The sequence below is a fragment of the Squalius cephalus genome (genome assembly GCF_949319135.1).
Source record: "Squalius cephalus genome assembly, chromosome: 21".
In the NCBI taxonomy this organism is placed as follows: Eukaryota; Metazoa; Chordata; class Actinopteri; order Cypriniformes; family Leuciscidae; genus Squalius; species Squalius cephalus.
Genome location: NC_137142.1, coordinates 12,586,559 through 12,612,907, shown reverse-complemented (window position 1 = coordinate 12,612,907; position 26,349 = coordinate 12,586,559). Strand labels below are relative to the sequence as shown.

At 38.9% G+C, this 26,349-nt stretch overlaps 1 protein-coding gene across 1 annotated transcript in view; it reads right to left on the bottom strand.

Moving 5' to 3' along the window:
• pcdh15a (protocadherin-related 15a) overlaps positions 1-26,349 on the bottom strand; it is a 231,075-nt gene that overhangs the window by 134,952 nt on the left and 69,774 nt on the right. Inside the window, exons 5-9 of the mRNA XM_079856369.1 lie at positions 12,768-12,928; positions 9,625-9,780; positions 6,362-6,481; positions 6,094-6,204; positions 3,529-3,699 (exon numbers count right to left, since the gene is read on the bottom strand). Of these exons, the coding sequence (XP_079712495.1) occupies positions 3,529-3,699; positions 6,094-6,204; positions 6,362-6,481; positions 9,625-9,780; positions 12,768-12,928 (719 nt within the window). The remainder of the gene's footprint in view (positions 1-3,528; positions 3,700-6,093; positions 6,205-6,361; positions 6,482-9,624; positions 9,781-12,767; positions 12,929-26,349) is intronic.

Here is a 26,349-nt window from a genome sequence, read left to right as displayed (position 1 = left end):
CCTGAAAAGAGCTGGGACCACCGTTTCCAAGGTTACTGTTGGTAATACACTAAGACGTCATGGTTTGAAATCATGCATGGCACAGAAGGTTCCCCTGCTTAAACCAGCACATGTCAAGGCCCGTCTTAAGTTTGCCAATGACCATTTGGATGATCCAGAGGAGTCATGGGAGAAAGTCATGTGGTCATATGAGACCAAAATATAACTTTTTGGTCATAATTCCACTAAACGTGTTTGGAGGAAGAAGAATGATGAGTACCATCCCAAGAACACCATCCCTACTGTGAAGCATGGGGGTGGTAGCATCATGCTTTGGGGGTGTTTTTCTGCACATGGGACAGGGCGACTGCACTGTATTAAGGAGAGGATGACTGGGGCCATGTATTGCGAGATTTTGGGGAACAACCTCCTTCCCTCAGTTAGAGCATTGAAGATGGGTCGAGGCTGGGTCTACCAACATGACAATGACCCGAAGCACACAGCCAGGATAACCAAGGAGTGGCTCTGTAAGAAGCATATCAAGGTTCTGGCGTGGCCTAGCCAGTCTCCAGACCTAAACCCAATAGAGAATCTTCGGAGGGAGCTCAAACTCCGTGTTTCTCAGCGACAGCCCAGAAACCTGACTGATCTAGAGAAGATCTGTGTGGAGGAGTGGGCCAAAATCCCTCCTGCAGTGTGTGCAAACCTGGTGAAAAACTACAGGAAACGTTTGACCTCTGTAATTGCAAACAAAGGCTACTGTACCAAATATTAACTTTGATTTTCTCAGGTGTTCAAATACTTATTTGCAGCTGTATCATACAAATAAATAGTTAAAAAATCATACATTGTGATTTCTGGATTTTTTTTTTTTAGATTATGTCTCTCACAGTGGACAAGCACCTACGGTGACAATTTCAGACCCCTCCATGATTTCTAAGTGGGAGAACTTGCAAAATAGCAGGGTGTTCAAATACTTATTTTCCTCACTGTATATCTCGCTGGGTCCTGCAGCTCCTCTGGGGTTGGACGCTATGGTGCAGAGGTGGCCGAGGTCACGTCTGTACGCATTTTCCCCGATTGCTCTGCTCCCAGGAGTTCTGTAAAGGGTTTGCCAGGATGGGGCAGTCTACTGCTAGTAGCCCCATTCTGGCCGGCCCGAGTATGGTTTGCGGACCTAGTGTCTCTAATCGACGGCTCTCCTCTGGAGATCAGGAGGGACCTACTCTCTCAGGCGAGAGGGTCGATCCTTCACCCCCGCCCAGAACTGTGGAAACTGTGGGCTTGGCTTCTGAGGGGACCCAGCTCATAAGTTCTGGTCTCTCAACTGAGGTTGTGGGGACCATTCTCCACTCCAGAGCTCCATCCACAAGAAAACTGTATGCCTTGCAGTGGAGACTTCTCACTTCCTGGTGTGGAGAGCACCAGCTGGACCCGATTAACTGCCCAGTGGGTGCAGTGCTGGAGTTCCTGGAGGAGCGCTTTTCTGCAGGGTTATCCCCCTTCACACTGAAGGTGTAACTGGCGGCACTAGCTGCTTAACACGTCCCTTTGAGGCTGAGGCCAGCAGTCCGCAAGAGGGTGCCGACATGGGACTTGGCTGTTGTACTAGAAGGCCTCTCCCTAGCTCTATTTGAGCCCACTGAGGTAGTTTTTTACTGATAAGTCTTTCTCCTTGCTATTTCGTCTCTCAAGAGAATTGGAGACATTCAAGCATTTTCGGTATCTCCCTCGTGCATGGAATTTGCTCCTGGTATGGTAAAGGGTTTTCTTCACCCTTAGACCAGGTTACGTTCCTAAGGTTCCTACTAATACTGTAAGACCTAGAGTACGGGCCTGTACTAGGAGTATGGATGCTTCCAAAGCATTACTGTAAGAAGTTTCCCCCCAAGATGTTTGTGATGTGGTAGGCTCATCCTCACTGCATACATTCATGAGGCTTTATTACCTGGACCTCGGCTCCAATCCAGGGGCGCAGGTGCTTTCGGTGGAAAAAAGTAAAATGTAACCCTAGTTCCCTGAAGATGAAATGAGATGCTGCGTCACCCTGCCATACTCCCGGCATGCCCATGATCGACTTGCTTCCCACAGCGTTTCGACGCAGCGTCTCGTTCCCTCTCCAGGGAACTAGGGTTACATACGTAACCGAGACGTTTCTTGAGCATCAAATCAGCATATAATAATGATTCCTGATGGATCATGTGACACTAAAGAATGTCAGTTATTCAGCTTTGCCATACATAAATTACATTTTAAAATATATTTAAATAGAAAACAGTTGTTTTAGGCTACGTTTACATGACAATGATGTACTAAAATGTTTTTCCTTTGCTTTTAAAATGAGCTCTGTTCAGGCGGATTCGCGAAAAAGATAAAAACTGCTGTTAGACAGCCAGGACAATAGTTTGTGATGTTACTTTGTAAAGACAAACTTGCGTGCCTATAGACTGAACGCGTAATATGACGTCTCCGTTTTCACAAATCCACATTTTTGTAGTTTACACAAAGGCGATTTGAAAACAGTTTTGCATAACCGACAGTATTACTGTTTCTGTATGTTTAATCAAACAAGCATAAGATAAATCTTTCAAAAACATAAAAAAATTGCCCCAAATTCTTGAATGGTATTGTACATCAAACAGTCAGTGAGTGGTGCATAGGCTTGCTGTGTGGGACTGAATTATTAATACGCATACATTGCATAGTTTATTTCTTTCTTTATAGTTCAAGGCACAATCCCATGCACATACCCTGCTCTCAAGCACTCAAAGCCTTTCTCTAAGAGAGCATAGCATCTATCCAGGGCTGCCCACTGTATAGCCTCAGGTCACCCTGTCCTGCTCAATGGGTCACAGATGAAGTATTTCAGTCAAGTTAAGACATCTTTCTGGTTTTATATCTTGCTATGCCAGCTGTTGCATACAGCATCATAGTCATAGCCCATGACTGAAAGCAGGATCTGACAACATCCTTGCTGGAAAATCCAGGTAAAACTATCTTAAGGCGGTAGTTGATTTTATGTTGCTTCTAGTTTTAAAATAACCATTTGGGACCAGCAAGAAACCATGGTCATTAGATGGCCTAGATCAGTGTTTCCCAACCTTTTTTCAGCCATGACACCCATTAAAATTTTTCAAAAAATACCCTACACTAGTGTCGTTGTGACAATAGCAGCTTTATGTGTACGCACTGGGAATGATGCACAGGAAAGAAATTATGCGCAACCTAAAAACTAAACGATTTGCATTTTTATTATAAATTTGTATGTGTTATTTGTTGTTATTAGAGACATCCGAGATTGATGGTACATAATATATTTATTTTTTACACATTTACCAATTTTAAAATGTTGGATGGAGTTTTTACACGACACCCCTGCTCTCGCCAGACGGCACCCCGGTTTGGAAACGCTGGCCTAGATCAAGTTGAAGACCATCTTGGTCAAGTTTTTAAGATCTGGTAATTCAGGCCTTAACCCCCACCCCTCCTTAAGTAATGGAGGGAATGTTCAACATTTGAAGACCTCTGAGGTTTTCTGTGAGTTCTTACCAGGTCAGTGAGCTCAGGAATAGCCACACGGTATGTGATGGGGTTACAGTCCTGTGTGTTGTTGACCAGAACACACGGGAGGAACATGGGACCTAGATCATCTCCATCCGAAACATCCAGAGTTAGAGTAGTGGTTGCTGTGCGACGACTTCCTGGAAACGGAGCCCGGTCCTAGAAAGAAAAAAGCTGGCATGTTACCATAGATACCTAGACCTTCAGATACAACGTTCACAGATCTGTATACAGAGAGACAACAAAAAGGATAATGAGAGCATAGAAATAGGTGAAAGGACAATAATTTTCCCCAAAATATATATATATAAATTCTTAAACAATCTACTCTATTTTCTTATTTAAATATTCCTACAAGCATTTTTTTTTTTACTTAAAGCTTAATTAATGAACATATATAATGTGTACTGTATATCAACAATTGTATCACTTTGAACCTCCAACCTTTTATAAACTATAAACTTTATAGACCAACAAATTAATAAATAAAATATATAGGTAAATTAATCACAAAATATAAATGTAGTAAAATCTAATTCACCAAGCTGTATTAGGGTCTAAATAAATATTTAGAATCAAAGTTTATTCTTTCCTCCAATAAGATTTCAATGTTTGAGAGAGAACTCAGTAACAAACCCATCCCCTCATCTTTCACATCCTGAAATGATTCGATTTTCTTCAAGGAGAGCGGTTGCAGCCCTGATGTAAGGCATTTATTTGAGCCATTTGGCTCTATGAAAACATGCTTATGGCCTCTGGGGTCTGGACACCTCACAGAGATGCTGTTCTAGACGGGTTTAAAGCTAGTTGTGTATGCAGCTCATGTGACGGTGAAGGGATGCATTTGGAAGTGAATCAGGATGCCGGTTATTCAGTGACAGCTATACGGAGGTGCCTGGAATTTTAAAAAAGTGCATTGTGCAAACTGGCAACCTAACAGGCCAGACACCGGTTGACCAAAAAGTCAAGGTTATTTTTTTATCTACAGGAAATGTTACCGAGTAAGTACTCATTTAGCAGACATCTTTATCCAAAGTAACTTACAGCTCATCGCTCACTCCTTACAGGGATCGAATCAGTAACCTTTTGATTGCGAGCATGAGTTTATGCCCATTGGTTCGATTTTAAAGCAATATTGTGGTTTACAACAAATTGAGGTATACAACATCAAAAACTGTGTTTATAGTAACACAGTGGAAGTCAATTGGGCAAGGTATTGGTTAAAAGCATAAATATTAATCTCATATTTTTGTTAAAGCACTTATATATTACTTGTGTTTGAAAATTTATTGAGCTTTAAAGTTGTACTATTGGCAGTGTAGCTCTAAGCAGCTTATGTAACTTATGCACAGTACTCACAATCACAAATTCAAACTCACAAACCCTCAAAAATAAACTCAAAAACTCTCAAACACAAACTCACAAATGCAAAAACTCCACTGTAAACTTGCAAGTGCTATTTCCTCTCAACTCTCAAACTCCCAAACACAAAACTCTCAAACATAAACTTGAAAGTACAAATTCAAAAGTATAACCTCACCAACGCAAATTGAAAAACTCTCAAATGCAATGTCAAACACTCTCAAATGCAAACTGAAATTTTAAACACAAACTCTCAAACAACTATACTAAAGCCAAAGTAACCAATAAATAAATAAATAAATACAATTTCCAATAGCATTCACCTGTATACCTTCAGTTACATATTACATATTGTCAATATTGGACGAATTTTCTTTTACTCATAAATCATTACTATCAGTCACCCTTTACGTCTGTCGGTAGGTTTTGCAAATGTTTAACCTATGAAAAGATTTAAAAAGAACTTGTGACTATAACTTGTAACTCCATTGGCTCCTCAAACTGTCAGAAAAACCTCACAACTTCGCCACCGCCTCTATTGTGTTTAATCCATTTCCCGAAAAGTAGCATTTTTGGAGATACAAGGTTTCTGTCTAACAGCGTCAATATATTACTGTCACGTTCAGTTTGTTTTGTTTTCATTCAGTCACATGAGTTTCCTTTGTCTAGTTTCCCGCCGCTTATGAGTTGTCATGGTAACTAATATGATTAGTCCTCTAAGTTCAGCTGTGTCTCCTTATTAAATTGTTTGTACCACTATTTAAGTTCCTTTGGTCCCTCAATTCGTTGTCAGTTACTGTCTGTGCACTAGCACACTGTTTCGTTTGTTGGCTTGTTATTCTGAGTTCATAAAAAATCTTATGTTCTTTTATAATCTTTGTCTTCTGTGGATCTAAGCGTTACGATTACATATAGGCTACGGTTATTAAGGTATTTTATCATGCTAGTCTCATGATGACGTGAAGTGTTTAAGCTTTTGGGCTGCCTTGCCCTAAAGACTTCAACAGTATTTGTAAGTGCATTATTGTAAACACAATTTTAAAATGTATTATCTCTAATAATTAACAGCATGTCAATATAGCTTAAGTTGTATTTGCCCTGAAACAATCCTCTTACATGCATTAAGAGTACAAGATCGCTGTGAAATCATTGTATTACAGTGAAGGATGTTTTATGTGTTAATAATCTTACATTGGCTTGGACTATAATTAGATAGCGAGTTCTCTCCTCATAGTTCAGCCGCTCTGCCAAAACAATGTTACCAGACAGAGTCCCAGCAACCTGCACGGTCCTGTTTGACATCTGAAGCGGAGAGATAAAAAGAGAGATTGCAGTATTTTAAATAAAACATGACAGTTTGAAAGTTCAATATTCATGCATAATGTCACTAAATTAATCATTAATTACAATGAAGAACTTGAGTGTAACTGCAGAAGGTCTGTTTGATCTGAGGAAATACCGGGTCATTTGGGTTGTACTGAATGGCGTATTCAATCTGTCCGTTTGGTCCGTCGTCAATATCCGTTGCTCCATTGTTTCCTGAGAAGCCGGTAAAGATGGTGGTACCGACAGGAGTGAGCTAGAGAGATATCATTAAAAAACACAATAAACAAACATCAGACACTGGCTATATGCTTGTGTAACAACACAGCAACTATGCTTGTGTAACCAAACTATGCTGTGACCCATGTGACCCATATAGTGTGTGTGTGTGTGTTCCTTTTTGATCCCCTTAGAAGACAGACTAGACGAGAACATAAGAGGAAGAAAAAAATACAAAGAAAACGACAGACAGAAGAAAAAAAAAACAAGGAGAAAACAACAGACAGCGAAAGTCAAAACGGAAAGAGAGAGCACAACCTGCACACAAATACACACACTACTGAAATTAAAATAACAGGTTAGGTTCATTCTACAGATACGGTAACATTTCCATCTGGCATTTTTCCTGAGTTAACATATCAATAATACATTTAACCTACAATGTGCTATATTAAATAATTTCCCTTCTTTCTTATTATATATAAAGTCTCATTAAAACAATTTCCGATTTTTAAAACATATATTAATGATTTACCCATAGCTGGCATACTCATCTGTCAGTGGTGTTACACATAATTGAAAGGTAATAGGAACCAATTACAGCAGTGACAGTAAATTCATAATTTAAATTGATTGTCAATATGGTGGAAGATATTACAAAAAGACAAATGGTAGCATTAATCTTCAAATCTCTTATGATATTTTCAAACAAATTCAAAAACATTTTACAAATGAGTAATTCTTGCATTATCTTTTGATAAAAAATGCTGGATTAATCACTTCTGCTTGTATTATACTTATTTGCAAAAGCCGAAAAAATAAATAAAAAATAATAATAATAATTGGGGAAACCACAAAACTGTATTACAAAGTAGAGTTTTTCAAAATGATAATTGAAAATATTTTTTAAACCGTATATGTTTTTATTCAGCCATTTGAATGTCTTTCTGCTGTGACCACAATGTGCAATATCCCATGTAATTGCATGTTACATTGAATAATTGAAGAGATGGAAGGGATGAAGCCAAAACAATTTTTGGAAAACAACCTGACAATCTGGAGCTAATCTCATCTTGATTGGAATTCTGAGGTCAATGTCAGCATCTCTGAGGACCCACAAATACAGTATCAGTCTACAGTACACTGCATCTGGGGCTCAAAATCACGCAGAAAACCCAAAAACCAAGGCACTGCCAAAAGCAACTCACATGATCACATCTGCTACCACTACCTGGTACTTTCCCCTCTGACTTCATCACTTCACTGTATTTATCCTCCCTCTCTTTCTCATTTCACATGTAAAGGAGGAGAGAGGCAGAAAGAAAAGAATGACAGCATATTCGACTTCAAGGTGAGTAGAAAGATTGACAAGCATAAAGAAGCCAAGCTTTTACACACCCCCAACACGTACACGCTCACGGAAGTTATTCAAACGTATTCCAAATAAATGAAAGCCATTACATTTAAAAATAGTCCTGATATCTGAACTTGTGGAGAGGAGGGTCAGGCGTGTGTGCGCGTGCATAATTTAAAGTATAATTTTGAGCCAATGCCAAAAGGGGGATGGTTTTAGATCTGAATAACTGATGGAGTACGCCAACAGACTACACAATGACTGTATATCTTTATATGTGTCAGCTTAACTCTCTCTATATACTGTGTGTGTGTGTGTGTGTGTGTGTGTGTGTGTGTGTGTGTGTGTGTGTGTGTGTGTGTGTGTGTGTGTGTGTGTGTCAAAATCGGCTAAGGGGTAATTAAATGTAACAAATCATTTAAAAATCTGACCATCTTTTATTGGAAAATTAAACAACATTTTATTTGACTTTGATAATTGCCTTTTAAAAAACTGAGAAGATAGTGATCAAACTACATTTTATAAAAAAAAATCACCTGTCAAGTTTATAATATATATTGTATCAGCATATGAGAGGCGAATTGGGCGACTACAGGGACTCATCGTTAATCATTAACAAGATCAATAATTTATCTATTGCCAAAATTATGAAAAAATTCTTAATGAGTTCTTGATGTTCTGTTCTTGATCAGTCCAGAATAGAGAAAGTCAGAATCAAAATGCGTAGTTTGTGCATAAAAATGTCATTCAAAACAACACGTTGAACAATGTGCACTAACCGGGCGAATTTTTCAATTGGACTCTCTTTAGCATGCAAGTATTTCACTCAGTTCCCTGATTATTTCCATTCAATTTCAGCGAGTAAAGTACAATTATGTATTATGTGCTATGTTTTATGCACGTTATTGTCTCTGACAGACAGCATGTTGAAAAAATGTATTTCTTACCTGGCAAGTATTCAGTGAAGTGATTGAAGCCCTTGAGTGTGTTTGCCCATGAGTGTGGTTTTTGACGGACATGGTAACGTGCGTAAGGGGTGAACCATGGTTTATATTTGGGTAATAAAAAAACATGCTAGTGATGTTCAAATTTCTTTTTGTAGTTCATTATAAATTTTTTTTTCCGGAATGAAGTTTATTTTGTGGCTTAAATAAATGACGAGTGAAATTTTTGGCTTGTCAAAAAAAGTTACATTCAGCTATCGCAAATTCGTTGACTTTTGAAAATCAAGTTCTTTTTTTTTTCTTTTTTTTTCTAAATGAGTGTTTTGATGCACAAAGTTTTTTTATTGTCCCTTATGATAAAAATATTTTATTTTAAACAATGAAAATGCAGTTCCTTTTGTAAGCAATAGTTTTTTTTTTTAACTGTTGTTCCATTATTACCCAGTAAGCATTTTATATTATATATAACACACACACACACACACACACACAAACACACACACATACATACATATATATATATATATATATATATATATACTTTACTGTCACTTTTTATTCAGTTAATGCATCCTTGCTGAATAAAAGTAATAATTTCTTTAAAATAAAACAAAATCTCACTCTGACCCCAAACTTTTAAACAATAATACTATATATAAATTCCCAGCTGCAATTTCTTCTGGTTCATTCATCACATTGCATTGCCAGATACCATACCCACCACAATGCTTTGTTGTTTTGTTGCACATTTTGTCAAATGAGGCAGGTTGTCCAGGTATCCCATGAATATAGAACATTTGCATACTATGCACATTAAATAGAAATTGAATTGACAGAGAGACAGAGAGGAGACGAGGCAGTGCATAAGTTTTCAGGCCTCACCTCATTAACTGATACATAGTAACGAGGCTGCTGGAAACGAGGCGTGTTGTCATTTTTGTCCCTCACCACTATCCGTACTTCATGCAGAATAACCGTTCCCACCAGCTCATTGGTGCACTGAATCCTTACCACAATGGTGGTGATGTAACTGGGCGGCTGGAAAAAAGAACATAAAGAGGTTTATAGAATTTAGAGAAACCAACTATTGTAATTGGATGCATTAGCAAATCATGAAACAAGGACCATTTGAATGAGATCTGAAAGCTGAAAACATACATACAGTACACATATGATAATAAATGGCAACACTACCCATTTGTGATATTTTCAAAAGCTATGACCAGTCGTAACTAGAATTAGTAAAGCACATTAACAATACAGCCAATCAGCAATCTCTAGCAATACGATGCCTGTTTGTGTGAATATACAAGATTACATAACTGAATGCAACAATGCAAACAGGATCAATGTCAAGTCTTCTCATTTTCTTTTGGGTAAATAAGGTGTTTGGCTGCAAGTACTCAGAATGAAACAAACAGTGGAGCTGTTGAGTGAAGTGGCTGAATCCCACAAAGCCTCATGAAGAGGACGAGGAGGAGGAAGAGGAGGGAATGTCCTGTAATCATCATCAATAGTGGCAATTGAAGCCTGTCACTACCACAATGCTTTTCAGACGAGCACACAGACACATATGTGGTGCTTTATAGAAAATTGGTGTAATGCACAGACAGGCAGTATAAGAGGGAGGAGATGAAGCACTTGTGGAAAAAGGAATGGGAGAAATCACAATGATCATATGGTGGCTGTAGGAGGAAAATCTTCTGCCTTTTCAGTCTTTTTGATGGAAGCATTGGCTGGTCTTGTACTCTAGAACAGTAAATTAAACTGAGAGCACAGTCGAATAAAGCAAAAACAACTATTTGCTATGTCTTAATAAAAGATTAAGCCACAGACAATCCTTTTTACTCACGTTCTATGAATCTGCAATTACCGTAAATACATACAGTGCAGTCAAGCTCGATGGTGTTTTTAGCCCCAAATGGCTCCTTCCAGGCAGCTAACCCTAACCTCAACCTTAAACCTACCCATCCTCCCATTTGGGGCTAAAAACACCAAACACCTGCAGGGAAAAACATTATATAACAACAACCTTAATAATCACCATCATCATCATCATCATCATCATATATTTAATATGTAAAAGAAAAATGTTTAAATATCTTTTAAATACTTTTACTTTAGAAGCATGCTTGCATAAGATTTTGGTAAATAATGAAACATTATTTTTATCATGAATTATTTTTTAAACATAAACCTCACACAATATTGTTATATTTATACTTAAAAAGAAAATTGAGAATTTATGGATAACAATAATAATCTAAAATATACATAATATTTAAAAAAAAACAAATGTCTAAATATAGTTTAAATAGAATGAATGTACTTGAGAAGCTTTTTTTACATAAATGGTAAAATAATTTTTAAGCATAAACCTCACAATATTTCATTATATTTATATATTTAAAAAAAAACATAATAATAATAGGCTACTATCTATTACCATTGCAGTCATATCTGACTCTTGGCGATTCTATGGCCATCGAGACTTTCAATGAATATCCTTGGCATTGTTTTTTCCAGGGTAGGTTTGCCAGGTCTTTCCCCAACCCTCCCAATTACATGGCTTGGGAGTGGGACTCACTCACACACACACATTCACACCTACGGACAATTTAGTGTCTCCAATTCACCTATACTGCATTTTTTTTGGATTGTGGAAGAAACCGGAGCACTTGTAGGAAACCCACACAGACACAGGGAGAACATGTAAAATCCACACATAAAGGACTCCTGGCTCAGCCTGGACTTGAACCAGGGACCTTCTTGCTATTAGGAGAGAGTGCTACCCACTGAGACACTGTGCTGCCCAATAATAATGCTACTACTACTAATAAATTATCTTTATTTAAGATATAATCTCTGAAAATTCTGAAAAGTATATTTATCCTGATTTAATGCTGTTAAAATATTTTAATAGAAAGACTAAAATACTTAGTAAGAAAATGTTGCAGTGCTGTGTGGCAGTCATGATCTTATTACCATGGCATGTGTTGGTGATCTGCAAACTGGGACGAAATTGATTGTAGCGCTTGTTTGTCTTAGAGGCTTCAGGCAGACTTCCAAATCAAGGTTTAGGGGTAAGGTTAGTGTAAGGGGATAGAATATACAGTTTTTAAAGTATAACCAATACGTCTATGGACAGTCCCAACAAAGATAGTAAACCACACGTACGTGTGTGTGTGTGTGTGTGTGTGTGTGTGTGTGTGTGTGTGTGTGTGTGTGTGTGTGTGTGTGTGTGTGTGTGTGTGTGTGCACGTGCGTGTGTCAGCCAAAGGACAACAGCAGCAATATGTTATTTTTGACAGAATGTGCTTGTCTGTTGTGAATGAATTTTAATTAATCAACTTTAATTAATCGACTAACATTTGTTTTTCTTGCAGGAACAACATTCATATGCTTTTAATGTGTCAAAACAACTTGTGACTTTGAGTGTATGTGTCTATGTGTATTAATAACAAAAAGGGGAAGTGAAACTAGACAGTCTGTTAGAATCTTGTGATTAACGAATGAAGTCACCATTAACACCTTGTGATAAGTAATCACAAGGTCAAAATTTGTTTTACCTAGTAACAGAGGGGTTTGCATATGAAGAACCAATCAAATAGTGGGGAAATTATGTAATGCAGCATGAAATTTATGCCATACCTCTATACTATAAAAACTGTTGTATATGTGTTTTACGGTGGGATTCTAAATGGAATTTGTCTGAGATCCTCCGGCCTTGCTTCTTGGGAGGGATTCCCTGAGAACTGCTCGGGAAGATCTCCTGGCCGTGATTAAAGCATTTAAAGGACATCTACAGGTCTGTTTGTCGATTTATTCCTGCGCAGGAAGCTAGTTTAGGAAGTAAGTTAGTACAGGTGATCTATAGAGTGGGGACGTCAGGAACGAGACCCAATAAATAGAAAGAACCAAATAGCTGGTGATCTATAGAGTGGGGACGTCGGGGATGAGACCCAATAAATAGAAAGAACCAGATAGTTAGATTTAGGAAAAAATCCACGACACTGTTTACTCACGTCTCGGTCCAGCACTCGTCCGGTGCTGTTGAGATACAGTCTCTGCAGTGCGGGGTCAAGGATAACCCAGTAATCATAGTTGTCCAGCAGTGTCAAGGAGATGGTTCTATCTGGGTCCTGAGCGCGACCGTTGATCTCCATTTTTTCCACTAGAACGGTACCTGACAGAAAGAGATTGGCAGGAAATGGTTTGGTTTCCAGGTGCATGATGGGATATTGACGTCCTCAAGTTATATGTAAAATACAAGTAATAAATGCTTATAATAATAATGATTTCCTTATGAATAAATAAAAGTTGTAAATCCTCATTCTGTACAGATTCATTAGTGTTCTATTTTGGCTCAAAAATATCTGTGTATGAGAAGCTGATTATGTAAGAATGTGAAGGTCATAATTTCAGCATGTGTTAATGTATGGTTGGCTGAGTTTTCGCCTCTCCTCCAAGAAAATTACACTTCATTTTATGCTTCAATGTGTTACAAATTATTTCAACTCCTTTTGAATCCCTGAAGAAAAATCTAAATAATCAGTCCTCACAAGACCATAAACCATTATCCAGTGCTATTCAATTAAAGCTCCAAGAGGTCCATGCTCTACTTTTCCTTCCCAACAAAGGTCTGGACAATCAAAACAACTATGTTTGTAAATTAAATGAATATCCCTCAAATATGCATTTGCACTGGAATGGATAACATTATTTGAGATAACATTCACCTGAGAGCCAGCTTAAAGGGATAGTTCACCCAAAAATGAAAATTAGCCCATGATTTACTCACCCTGAAGCCATCCTAGGTGTATATGACATTCTTCTTTCAGATAAATACAATCGGAGTTATATTAAAAATTGCCTTCCAAGCTTGATAATGGGAGTGAATGGCTGTATGTCTTTGGAAGTCCATCAATGAGCATCTATTCATGATTAAAGTGCTCCACGCATCTTCGGGGGTTAATAAAGGTCTTCTGAAGTGAAGCGATGCGTTCGTGTTAGAAAAATATTCATATTTAAAACTATATCAACTGAAATATCTAGCTTCCGGCAGGCGGCCGTACGCATCGATTTACGCCAAAAGAGTAACCCTTGAACTTGACGCACAACGTATCGTATCTCTCCCGTGAACAACCAAAACACTAACAGCATGTCCCACTGAAGACAGTAATATATTGAAACACTGTTACACCCTAATAAAAGATCACTCTGTTCCACGTGCAGCTTTTTATATTCCATCCTACAGGCAGAAACTGAAATCAGCTAAACCTTTAATAAGGACTGTATAAATATGGACTAATGAATCAGAGCAGGAACTACAAGCTGCGACTGCACTGATTGGGAGTGTTTTTGAACCTACAGCCACCGATCTGGTCGATCTCACTTATACAGTAACATCATACATCAGTTTCTTTGAGGATATGTGCATTCCTACTAGGACATTTTTATCATTCAGTAATGATAAACCATGGTTTACAGCAAAACTGACAGCTTCATCATGCCAAAGAGGCTGCTTACAGAAGTGGGGACAGAATCCTGTACAACCAGGCCAGAAACACTGACAATGGAGATCAGAGTGGCTAAAAGAATCTGAAAAAACAGTTTTCAGCCAACATTCCGGCATCAGTCTGGACAGGTCTGAGAAACATAAAGGACAATACACCAACCCCATGATCTGTGGAGAATCAATAACTGGCTGAGGATCTGAATGTGTTTTAATGCCAGTTTGAAAATCCCAGTCTCATACCGCACAACCTCTCTTATCTGCACTTCACACATACACCAACACCTCCTGCAACCCCCATCGTCCCGCCTTCCACTATTCAATCAGCCTTTATGTTCTGTGTGGAGGATGTGTGTCGGGTCTTCAAAAAACAGAAGACTACCTGTAGGAAAGCTTCAGGTCCAGACAGCGTCTCACCTGCTTGTTTAAAAGCTTGCGCTGACCAACTGACCCCAGTCTTCATGCAGATCTTCAACAGATCACTGGAGCAGTGTGAAGTTCTCTTCTGCTTTAAATGCTCCAATATCATTTCAACCTTCAGTTTGCTTATAGAGCAAACAGGTCTGTGGATGATGCAGTCAACATGGGATTGCACTACATCCTGCAACACAGACCTGGGAATTATGTAAGGATCTTATTTGTGGACTTCAGTTTGGCATTCAATCCCATCAAGACTGATCTTCTCTTAGCAAAACTGACCCAGCTCTCTGTGCCCACCCCAATCTGTCAGTGGATCTCCAGCTTTCTGACATAGGCAGCAGTTATTGAGACTGGGGAAACTAACATCCAGGACCCTCACTATCAGCACTGGAGCTCCTCAGGGTTGCATTGGAGTCATTCGGGTTCCTGGGCTCTACCATCTCTCAGGACCTGAAGTGGGACAATCACATTGACTCCATTGTGAAAAAGGCCCAGCAGAGGTTGTACTTCTTTTGCCAGCTGAATAAGTTCAATCTGCCACAGGAGCTGCTGATACAATTCTACTCGGCCATCATTGAGTCTGTCCTGTGTTCATCTATGACAGTCTGGTTTGGTTCAGCCACCAAATAGGACATAAGAAGACTACAAAGGACAGTCAGGAGGACTGCTGAGAGGATCGCTTTCCACTGGCATGACAGTGCGAGCCAAGACTAAAAAAAAGTGTCGGGTGGGGCCAATGGCCTCGGACCTGAAGCACCAAAGGCAAAATCAAGTCGCGTTTCCACTGTCGGGCTAGTCGCCTGGCAGCCCTACTCTAAAACCTTAACACACCTCCATAGATCAACGTCACACAACCTCACCATTTCACCAGCTGACTGAACGCTAACTAGTTTGCAAAATGAGCATGACAGAAGCAAACGTTTGGTCTTTACTTAGGAAATACTTCCACCATCGATATTTGACCAATGTTTTACAAAAAAAATGTTACAGTGACAGTCATTTATTAAAAAATTGTGTAAAGAGTGCACATGAATCAAAATGGTATTTAACATTTCACATAAAAAGAGAACACATACCTATTCGGTAGCACCTGCTTCCATTTGCGATCACAAGAATGCACAAAACAACTCTATTAATCCATTAAAGGCTTACACATTTGGAAAAATATTGATAAAATATCATGTTTATGTAACATTTCTTTAGAAAGAGAGAGAATTTATTAATTTTCCATGAAATTATGTGATCTCATGATGTTTGAGCAATCTCTCTCATCTCAGCATCTCTCTCATAGTGTTATCCTTTAAGCTAGCTAGAGCAACAGAGGGAGCTCATAAGAAGAAAAAAGGAGTTGTGAGTTATACGAGTTAACTAGAGTGCATGTTTTTTTCTTTTTTTTTTATGACATATGCGGATGCATTAGTCCGGTATCAACAAAGGCACAGGGAAGAGACAGATAAAACATCAAACCAAATAAATACATGGTTATAATTATATTTGTCTACATTCTTCAAGCAGTCTCTGGTATTTTCCATAAACATATATGTATTTATTATCGCAATGGTTAACATAAGTAGCCTTTAGCATTGCATATAAATATATTTTTGCCCCATACAGTGATCAGAATTCCCATCGGTTTGCAAATATGTTATTTCAAACACTTGCTGGTGTCTGAAAGTGAGTTTTGAGCTGAAAATTGTTTAAAATGTCTTGAAGTTGGTAGCCTGATATAATAACATGGTAAATGAGCAGTGGTGTTGACCCTCTCCTGACTCAGGTAAACTCCATGACCACTACCCATCGCTTTGAACCAAGATATTTGACGAGACAAAACACCCTGGCCGTGGGCCCAGAAGGCGGCCCGATTAGGCCCGATCAAGCCCCAGAAGTGACAGTGGAAACGCTACTGGTCCTGGCACACACAAGCACCCTCGTTTTTGGCCCAACAGTGGAAAGTCCACAACTGCCCAGATATAGTCCTGCCCTAATCAGATATGGTAAAAAAGTATGCGTATTTGGTGTGCTGTCCGAGGGGAGGGCTCCGAGCTCAGAATTTGGAACCCAGAGTACTCTCCCTGGATCCCTGGCTGGGATAGGAACCAGCCAAAAGTGAGGAGTCCGAGTTGCGGGGAGATGCAAAAATCTGTCTGGCAACAAAGGTGAGTCAGCTATGTATATATATAGGCCTCCTACCTCTATCCTATTATTGGATAGATAATTTGAACGTGTTCCTCTCAAACTTTGTTAATAGAACACAATTTTGTTGTCTTTAGTTATTTGCAGAATTGAATATTTAAAGGTGTTAACTGTATTAATCTTACACTGCAAAGTGACACCTTTTAAAGGACCCAATTAATCACACTAATTTGTGACAATTATTTAATGAACAAAGCACACAAAAATGTAGGACAATGCCCTAAAACAGACAATCAATCGTCATAATCGCAATTATTTCGTAGACAATTAATCATCAGCCAAGTTTCATAATCAGGACACCCCTAACACCGTGTCCTAACTACACGCGACGCACGATAAAAGGTATCTTTTCCATGTTAATCAGAGTTTTTGTCCACTCGTTGCTTGCATCAATTTCAAGGCATTGACGCTTGCTTACAGATCTACCACAGGCTCATCTCCCTCCTACTTTCACTACAAGTACAAGTCTACATCCCTACCAGAACCCTATGATCGGTCAACGAGCGACGCCTCGTGGTTCCATCACAGAGAGCCAAAAAATCACTCTCCAGAACATTCTCATTCACGGTTCCATGCTGGTGGAATGATCTCTCCACCCTCATCCGGAATGCAGAATCCCTGACAACATTCAAAAGACAACTGAAAACTCATCTCTTTCGTGAGCACTTAATCTCATAAAAAAAAAAAAAAAAAAAATTATTTCCTTTTCCTTTAATCCTCCATTGTCTGGCATATGCTACTCTGAGCAATGCCTTTGTATTTTGAGCACTTCTTGTGTTGTTCTTGTCTCTTCACGGTGACTCGCTTAATTTAGTCCTAATTTGTTAGTCGCTATGGACAAAGGCGTCTGCTAAATGACTAAATGTAAATGTAAGATTACTCTCTGGTGCTGTGCACTTGCCGCGAGACTCCGCCCACACGCTGATCTGATTGGCTGTGGATTTTGATTGATTTTTACGCATCTCACAGTCGTGTCTAGTGTGGACAGACAAATTCTTTGTCGCTGGAATCTTATCGCGTCTGGTTAGGACACGGTGTAAGCATTTGTTTGCTTTTTGAGATGTACTAACTGCAATGGCTGAGTCACAGATTCAAGAAACATCTGCATTTGTTCTTTTTGGTGACATAAAATTAAGCAGAAAGAAATATATATGCTTTTTGTCCATTAAGAGAATTACATTAGATTAATTTCACAATGCTTTATTGTCTTGTGATTTGAAAGTTCTGTATGAGAGAGTCTTTTTTTAATTCAGTAACAAAAATTCACATAAATAAAACTATCACTTGTCATCAGAATAGTTTACTAGAACAGTCACAAGTTTACTAGAATAATAGTCACGTATTTTCAGTAGTCAATCTCAATTCCAGTGAACTTTCTCTTTGGGAAATAATCTTTCTTGTTGCAATTGCATTTTGTGACGCTAGTGGAGCAGAAACTAAACACTTCAGCTTTAACTCAATAGCAGCCTACATCCCAGATCCCTGAAAAAACTCAGCCATAGCAGACATCCGACGCTATCGGACATAGACAGACTCTGAAGCCCTGATGTTTACCTCCAATATTACCTGAAAGGAAATTCATGACCTGAGCGAAACCACCCGTTAGCATGTGAGCCGAGCAAAAAACACACCAGCCGCGAGTGAGGGCAGATGCGAGAATCTCTGGGTAAACAGCATCTCAGTACCTCAAGCGAGAGGTCACAACACACCTGCTGTCTGTCAAAGTCACTTAAATCCCATCCCGCACCAGCTAATATCAGCTATTAGTGTGATTAGGAATTTAGAACTGCATTCAAATGTGGTTTCTGTGGGATTATTTTTAATTCTGTTGGATTTGTCAGGGACAAGAGCACATGGATGAAACTCTATGGAAATTGGGAGAAAAATGGCTCCTTTGAGTCACGTCTGCACACTGGAGAAATCAAATGCTATTAAGAGGGATCTCACACCAGGCATGACGGAGACTCAAGGGAATGGCGTGTACACAAACATACACCGCAGACACCAAATCCAAGGAAGCTTTTCAGAAACCTTTTTACACCCTTAACCAGGTGAGAGCTTGTGCTCCGTCGCAAATGTGCATGTTTTCCGCATCTATTCCTGAACAACCTGGCAGACAACATCACTAGTGGTGTTTGCTAAGGCAAAATTACTATTATTCAAACTTTAGCAGGTAACCATTTATGCTATAGACATGGATAATGCCTGATTGCCCGTTGGCTGCTGAGTAGAGGTGTGCTATTACTTGTCTAAGTGATTGGATTTACAATTTTGCCTGGTGGATGATAAAACTGGTGAAAATAAATTCCATACATAGAGATCATGGAGATTTAGGAGTGGCCTCTTAAAACCTGGTTTGCTCTTCTTAGTTGGTTTAATATGATCTATTGGCCTGGTGAAGCTGGTGTTGAGATGGTTGATCACCTGGTCTTCCAGTCTAACCAGTTGCCCCAATTGCCCAAAACCCCTTTAAAACAAGCAAAGCATACCTGCTAATTAAGCTGCAGGATTTGGGAACAAAAAACAAATCTAATTGTGATTTTTTTTTTCTGATATAGCCATTAAAGCTGCTCTCAGGCAGCCCATTTATAAGTGATTCTCATTACAAGTTTGGGAAGATGGTTGGTGCATGTTGCATTCCTAAATGTACATTATAAAAGACCAAAATTTGAAGCAGATGCAAAAAATGAGTTTGTGTGGAGCAGCTTTTACTGTGAACCGAGCCGCTTCAAGACACTGAAAACACAGATCATGATTTGCTCGTGTGTAAAAGAACACAGTACCGTGCTTCACTCTGTAACAGGCAATGCATATATTTATTTAATTAAATCACAGCCTTCACGATTTTACCATATTGCGATTTCGGATTTATTTTGATTTATCTCTAATTGCTAAGACAAAAACATCTTAGGCTGATATAAGATGCTTTTTCAGCATGCTTGAGACCCCAGCAATCCAATTAACTGTATAGCAATACACTAAAACTACTCAGAACACCTTACCAACCACATAGCAACGACCTGGCAATCACCCTTGCATCATGGTGGCGAGTTTCACCACTCGCACTTTCGTTAGAAATTATTATTCTCTGCCAACTCATTTGATGTGCTTCTGCCAGCCCAAAAAATGTGTGACGGGACACAGTTGACAGGGAATGCAAGTCCAATTTAAACTGAAGGAAGTGGAAGCTTATGCAGAATGCAGAAATGAGCTGTCATCCTCCTGTGTGTTTGTGTATATATGTGTGTGTATTGTGTTTAGACGCCTCATGAGGCTAAGCTCTATTAAAAGAGGCCTCAAGCTTGTGTGTGTGAACTGCAAGAAGGATATGAAATCCAGCAGAATCGATTAGGAGAGAAATCGAATTTGATGTGAAAATCCTAGAACATCACATTACCCTATTGATAAAAATCGTTGTTCGTCATCTGCCTCTGCAGAAGAGTCCTACTGTCACAAAATCATTACAGCATGGGGTTGTGTAACTGGCTTTAGCATTCAATCATTCAGGACAACTGCAAGCAATCAGATACATCTCCATCACAGTGCAGAAAAATGTGATTATATTCAAATGACACTACAAGACTCCCCAAAGAAAAGAAAATGATCATATGGGTTATCTTGTTGTTTCTCTAGACAGCAATGAGATTAAATGGCGACCTCATAGAAACATTTACTTAATCCTCATCATCATGTAGTGTCATTCCAAACTCAAAACACTTTCTTCTGTGAAAAAAAAAAGAAAAAAAGTTGTTAGATGTAAGATGTTAGAAAGAATTAAGCAGCAATTTATACTGTTAATCTCAAAAAACGTTATAAACTCAGCTCAGATTTGCCAAACTACAGAAGTAATTATAGTAACAATAATAACAATAATAATAATTTCATATTTATGTAAATCAGAGCACAAGATATCAAAGCCTGTACTGAAAAGGTAGAGATCTCAATATGAAATTATATTAATAATTTTAATAATTGTATAACTCATACATACTGTACTTATATTCTATACATGTCTTTTTTAATTTCTCATAAGGAATTTTAGAAGAAACATCTTAGACAAAGATGATTCTTCAATACAACATAACTGTGAACATAGGCGTAATAATTTGTATACTGTAGAACTGTATATTGTATCCCCTAACCCTACCCATCACAGAAAACTTTTCAGAATTTTTCCATTTTCAAAAAACATCAAAAACAAGATTTTGGATATTTCGGATATAATATAATAACATAGTGTAGGGTTTACCTGAAGCACACACACACACACACACACACACACACACACACACACACACACACACACACACACACACACACACACACACAGTCTGTGGTAGGCAGTCTAACCCCTAACCCTTAAAGCTACACTGTGTGATTTTTACCCCCATCTAGCGGTGAAATAGTATATGACTACCCAGTGAAAATTAGTTTCTGTTCCTCTCAATTCCGAGAGCGTTTTAACTCCTACGGTGGCCGTATTATTCCAAAATTAACATGGCTTCCAGTTATCACTTCGTCCATGACAATAATAAACAATACGTCTAAAATGAATAAAACTACAGGACAGATGTCAGGAGGTAAACGTCACCCTTGGAATCGGCTATCCCAGCATAATCAGATTAGGCTAATGTTACAATGTGTACAAAGTAAAAGCAATTAAAAATAACTAAAATTTACAGTGTCCTTTTTTTATATAGCTTAAAAAATTGCACCTTTAAAACTATTCATTACCTGTGATCTGTCGCAGCACAGATTTATGTTACAAGGTAAACAATACTTTTTCACCATTGACGCGAGGATGAAGTTATACTAGAGGTCGTTCTGGCGTTATGCACAACCATGCTATGGTTAGACAAGCAACTATAAAACTTCGAATTTACACAAATGAATTACAACAGGCTGAATTACCTGTCGAGAAGAAAGCAGGCAACCTCGGCGTCCGTTTTAAAATATTTTCTCCTCATGAGCTCTTTCCATCTGGGAAAAGTTACTCCAATATTGACTATGGTCTTGCTGATTTGTCTGTCGCGTTGACGTTTTAATTCTCTCTTTCAAATGTGAGTACGCACGCACGCACGCACGCACGCACGCACACACACACACACACACCACACTATCTTTCAAATCTGCCGGCACTCGCGAGCTCGCGAGTAATCTCCCCCTCGCATTCGTCAGGTGTCACTGAGTGAAAAACGCAAAAGGCGAAGCTTGAATTTACAGGCATGTCCCTCTTTGGCTAATGTAGTTTCAAGATGGAGGGGCAACATGGCGACCGGCATACGAACCCCTCACCCGTATGTACTTTCAATGGCAGATTATAAACTTAAGAGAATACTTTATTACTTGAAAGAAGTAAATATACATTAATGAGCACATATATTTTTGAAAGAACTAAGTGTTTTTTGCTAAGAATCAACTAAGAAAGTTACACAGTGTAGCTTTAACCCTTAAAGGGATACTTCACCGTTTTTCTGGCGCGCGGCGACACTTTGATAGCACTTAGCTTAGCCCAGTTCATTCATTAGGGTCCAAACAGAGATGAAGTTAGAAGCGACCAAACACCTCCACGTTTTCCCTATTTAAATACAGTTATTCTTGGTTGTGTAACTACTCGTTTAACTGTATTGAAATAGGGAAAACGTCGCTTCTAACTTCATCTCTGTTTGGACCCTAATGAATGAACTGGGCTAAGCTAAGTGCTATCAAAGTGTCGCCGCGCGCCAGAGCGATTGAGTGCACGCACTGAGACGAGAGAGGTGTGTATCAACTCGTTTTAGTTAAGGGAATAACATAGTTTAAAGGTATAGCGGAGGATTTTCTTTTTCCGGGTGGATCATCAAGACTATTGGTCCTCCTAAGTGTCAATCATTCTGGTGATATGTTTACGTAAGGCCGTCGTACGTGTTCGTGCACACGATTCACACGATGGCGTGCGCTCAAAACACAGGTTGGGTTTCCCACTGATGCCTCAGTCGCGAAGTTTCTACTTGACAGGTACAGTTTGGCATGCTATTTGGAGAAATCCATTTAAAATCACTGCTAGTAAAAGTTAATATAAGCTATGATTAGCTCATGCATGCTCTCTCGTGCACACGTTTAATAGGCGTTTCCTCTCGGGAGCAGGTAGAGTGTTGCGCATGTGCATTTTTTCAAAAAGTGGAGAGGGCGGTTCTTTTCTAAAATTCGGGAAAATCCTCCGCTATACCTTTAATATGAAAAAACGGTGAAGTATCCCTTTAAATCCAGCATCTCATAAGACCTCTGAAATCTTCTGCAAGCTGTTACATGGCTGCAGACTTTGGGTTTTAAGGCTTTTCCTTCTTTCTCTTGCACATACAATGATGTGTGACTTCCTCTGTAAAGTCCCAGAGTTAAATACATCAGGAGAGGGTAATCTTATTTTGAAGTGTAAAGCTCCTTTGGGAGTTGTATGGTGCCATCTCCTCAGACCCCTAGAGGACCTGGAGCTCATTTAAGAGTGATGGTACCTTACTGCCTGTGTGCAGGAGACTGCATGGGGAAAGTGTAAAATCATTACTGGAGTTCTGTACCACAGATTTAACATTTCTGCCAATAGACCCATTTTCAGTGTTTTTTTTTTTTGTGGACGGGGCTTAGGTGGAGGCAGAACGACTGCTTCACTAATGCTAGTTAGCAAGTTTGTTTGCTTGTTTTTTAACAATGACTGGACAAAATCCGATTTTATCTTAATATGTAAAGTCACTCTGTCCAGGACTGTGATTGTTATTTGAAAAAGATCATTTTAACGGACGGAACCAGAATAGCCAACCCATACACGTTCACTCAGTGGATGGATGATCTGACAGGATTACCTCCGGTTGAGAAGCATGACATCTACACCTTATAGAGAAACCGAGCGTAAAGATAAACTGAGGGCATATAAATCTTTAGATGCCTATAACTATGTGCTGAATGGTCACGTACAAGACTTGTGTGGTACGATCCGAAGTTCTGCCTATTCAACGCCAAGGCTAGAAGACGACCATGTAAAGAATGACATTACAGTGCCATTTTAAAGATGTGAATATTTTCTAGAAATAAAAATTCCAGATAATGCAAACTTTATGTATTTGATTATTTATTCTCACCAGGTTCTTCAAAAAGTCTAGCCGCAATCATTCATAACAATGTATATACAATCACAGGATGATTCACAAAACATTATGCGATAAAATTTCAAATTGGAGCCTGTACTCCGTCGATTCTGGCACCCAACAACACAACATAACATTTTAAGCTCCGTATTTAGCCGAATATGTGCTGGTTTGTATTGGCTGCCTCCAGTTTTCCCTTTGTTTTGCCTCCAGCTAACGCTGTGACGTAATTGTGACTTCAGCGCAAAAAGGGTCTATACATAAAACTAATAAACTGGGAAAAAAATGAAGATGCAAAGGAAAAGCACCCACACATCTTCATTTTATATATATATCTAGATCTATTTAATTTTGCAATTGTGTCTCTTATTGCAATGAGATTACATGAACCGTTTACATTTGCTCTCGGATAATCCACCCAATCAGCACAACAGGAGGCCTATATATATAACCGACTAACCTCTGTCACATGACAGTTTCCCAGCATCCCTCCACCACCCGATTATTCCTATACCAGCCAGGGACGGGGGGAATACTCTGGGCTTGGGCCAAATTCCGAGCTTGAATGCACTGTGTGTTGAGATACATTCGTCCTATAACCATAATTAACATTTTGTGTGACTTGTGCCACAGTGCTTTCGTTACCCACATGCAGGGGTGTCAAACTCAGTTCCTGGAGGACCACAGCACTGCAGAGTTTAGCTTCAACTCTAATTAAACACACCTGATCAGCTAACCAAGTCCTTCAGGCTTATTTGAAAACTACAGGTGTGTGTGTGTTGAAGCAGGGATGGAACTAAACAATGTAGGGCTGTGGCCCTCCAGGAACTGAGTTTGACACCTGTGCCCTCATGCATCGATGCGCCTTGGGTGCCCAACACCCTGTTGCTGGTTTGGGGTTTGTCCCTCCTCAGACCACTGTTGGTAAATTCTCACCACTGCTGACCGGTAGCAACACACAAGCCTTGCCGTTTCAGAGATACTCTGACTGAGTCGCTTGCCATAACAATTTGGCTCTTGTCAATGTCGCTCAGCTCTTTATTCCTGCCTATTTCTCCTGCATCCAACAAGTTGATTATGAGAAATTATTTTTCATTCACCATCTAATCAACCCAGACCTCAATATGTGGCCTTGTTAGGAGATAATCAATGATATTCTTATGATAAATGATTAATGATCAAAATTCTTTAATTTTTTTCAGTTTACTATATTACAGTAAACAAATATATAAATATAATAAATATAGAATATTATGATAATTACCATGTGGATTAATAGAATTACCTAATAATAATAATATTAATAAAAATAATAATAATTATTATTTTTCAGTAATGCAAAAGGGTCAATGACTGCTAAGTTTGGGGGGAAAACAAAAATGTCACAATCCAAACTGCTAAATTCTTTTCATGAAAATTAGAATCTTATGATTTCCGGGTATGCTTTCACGAGACACATTCAGCTAGTATTGTACCTGTAATATGGATAACGATAACGGTATCGTTTTCAAAGCTCGCTTTCAAAAACGTGCACTTTACAACCTATTTCAAACTTTGCGTTCTCAGGCCACCAAAACGCTGTTGTTGTGTATATTGACGGCCCAGAATGCATTAACAGTTTTCTGTTTTCAGTTGAAAACGGTGTTGTGTAAACGGCCAGTAAATGAATAACTACAACTGATTTTTACAATGGAAATGAATCAATGCTAAACTTACTTAAACTGGACAACGACTTTCGTCTAGAGTTGCTGTACATCCAAAACAATCTTTGTTGCATTACTTTCCTGTTATTACTGAAAAGCTGCTTTGAAACAATCTGCATTGTAAAAAGCGCTATACAAATAAAGGTGACTTGACTTGACTTAATTTAATTAAACAAACAAAATGAGTATTCATAGAAAACAGACTAGCATTTACAGATAAATTCACTGATTCACCTGAGGGGGAAAGAGCGAGAGAGAGATTTTTGTGAAAAGGTCTTTGTGCTTTGTAGTGTATCCTCTGTCATGGCACATTAGAAAACCTGAACCCCACTGTCACACTGACCTATTAATAAGAGAGACTGATTACTGTCATTACCATAACACAGTGTGTGTGTGAATAATCAGACCACAGGAACAGACCTTTCGCTTTAAGCTTCTGGAAGAGTTTCCATCTCAGAACTGCAACCATCAACATCTTGAACTCAAGACGATGAGATCTCACCTTCAAGATGGTAATGGCTGTTTTCACAAGCATAAAATGCTGCCAAGCTGCCACGAACAGCTGTGTAGACTCATGTGCCAGACTCCGTGTGGCTTTCACATCATGATTTGGTTAAAGTCATCCTGCTTCCAATTATCAGCTAAATGTCAGAGTCAC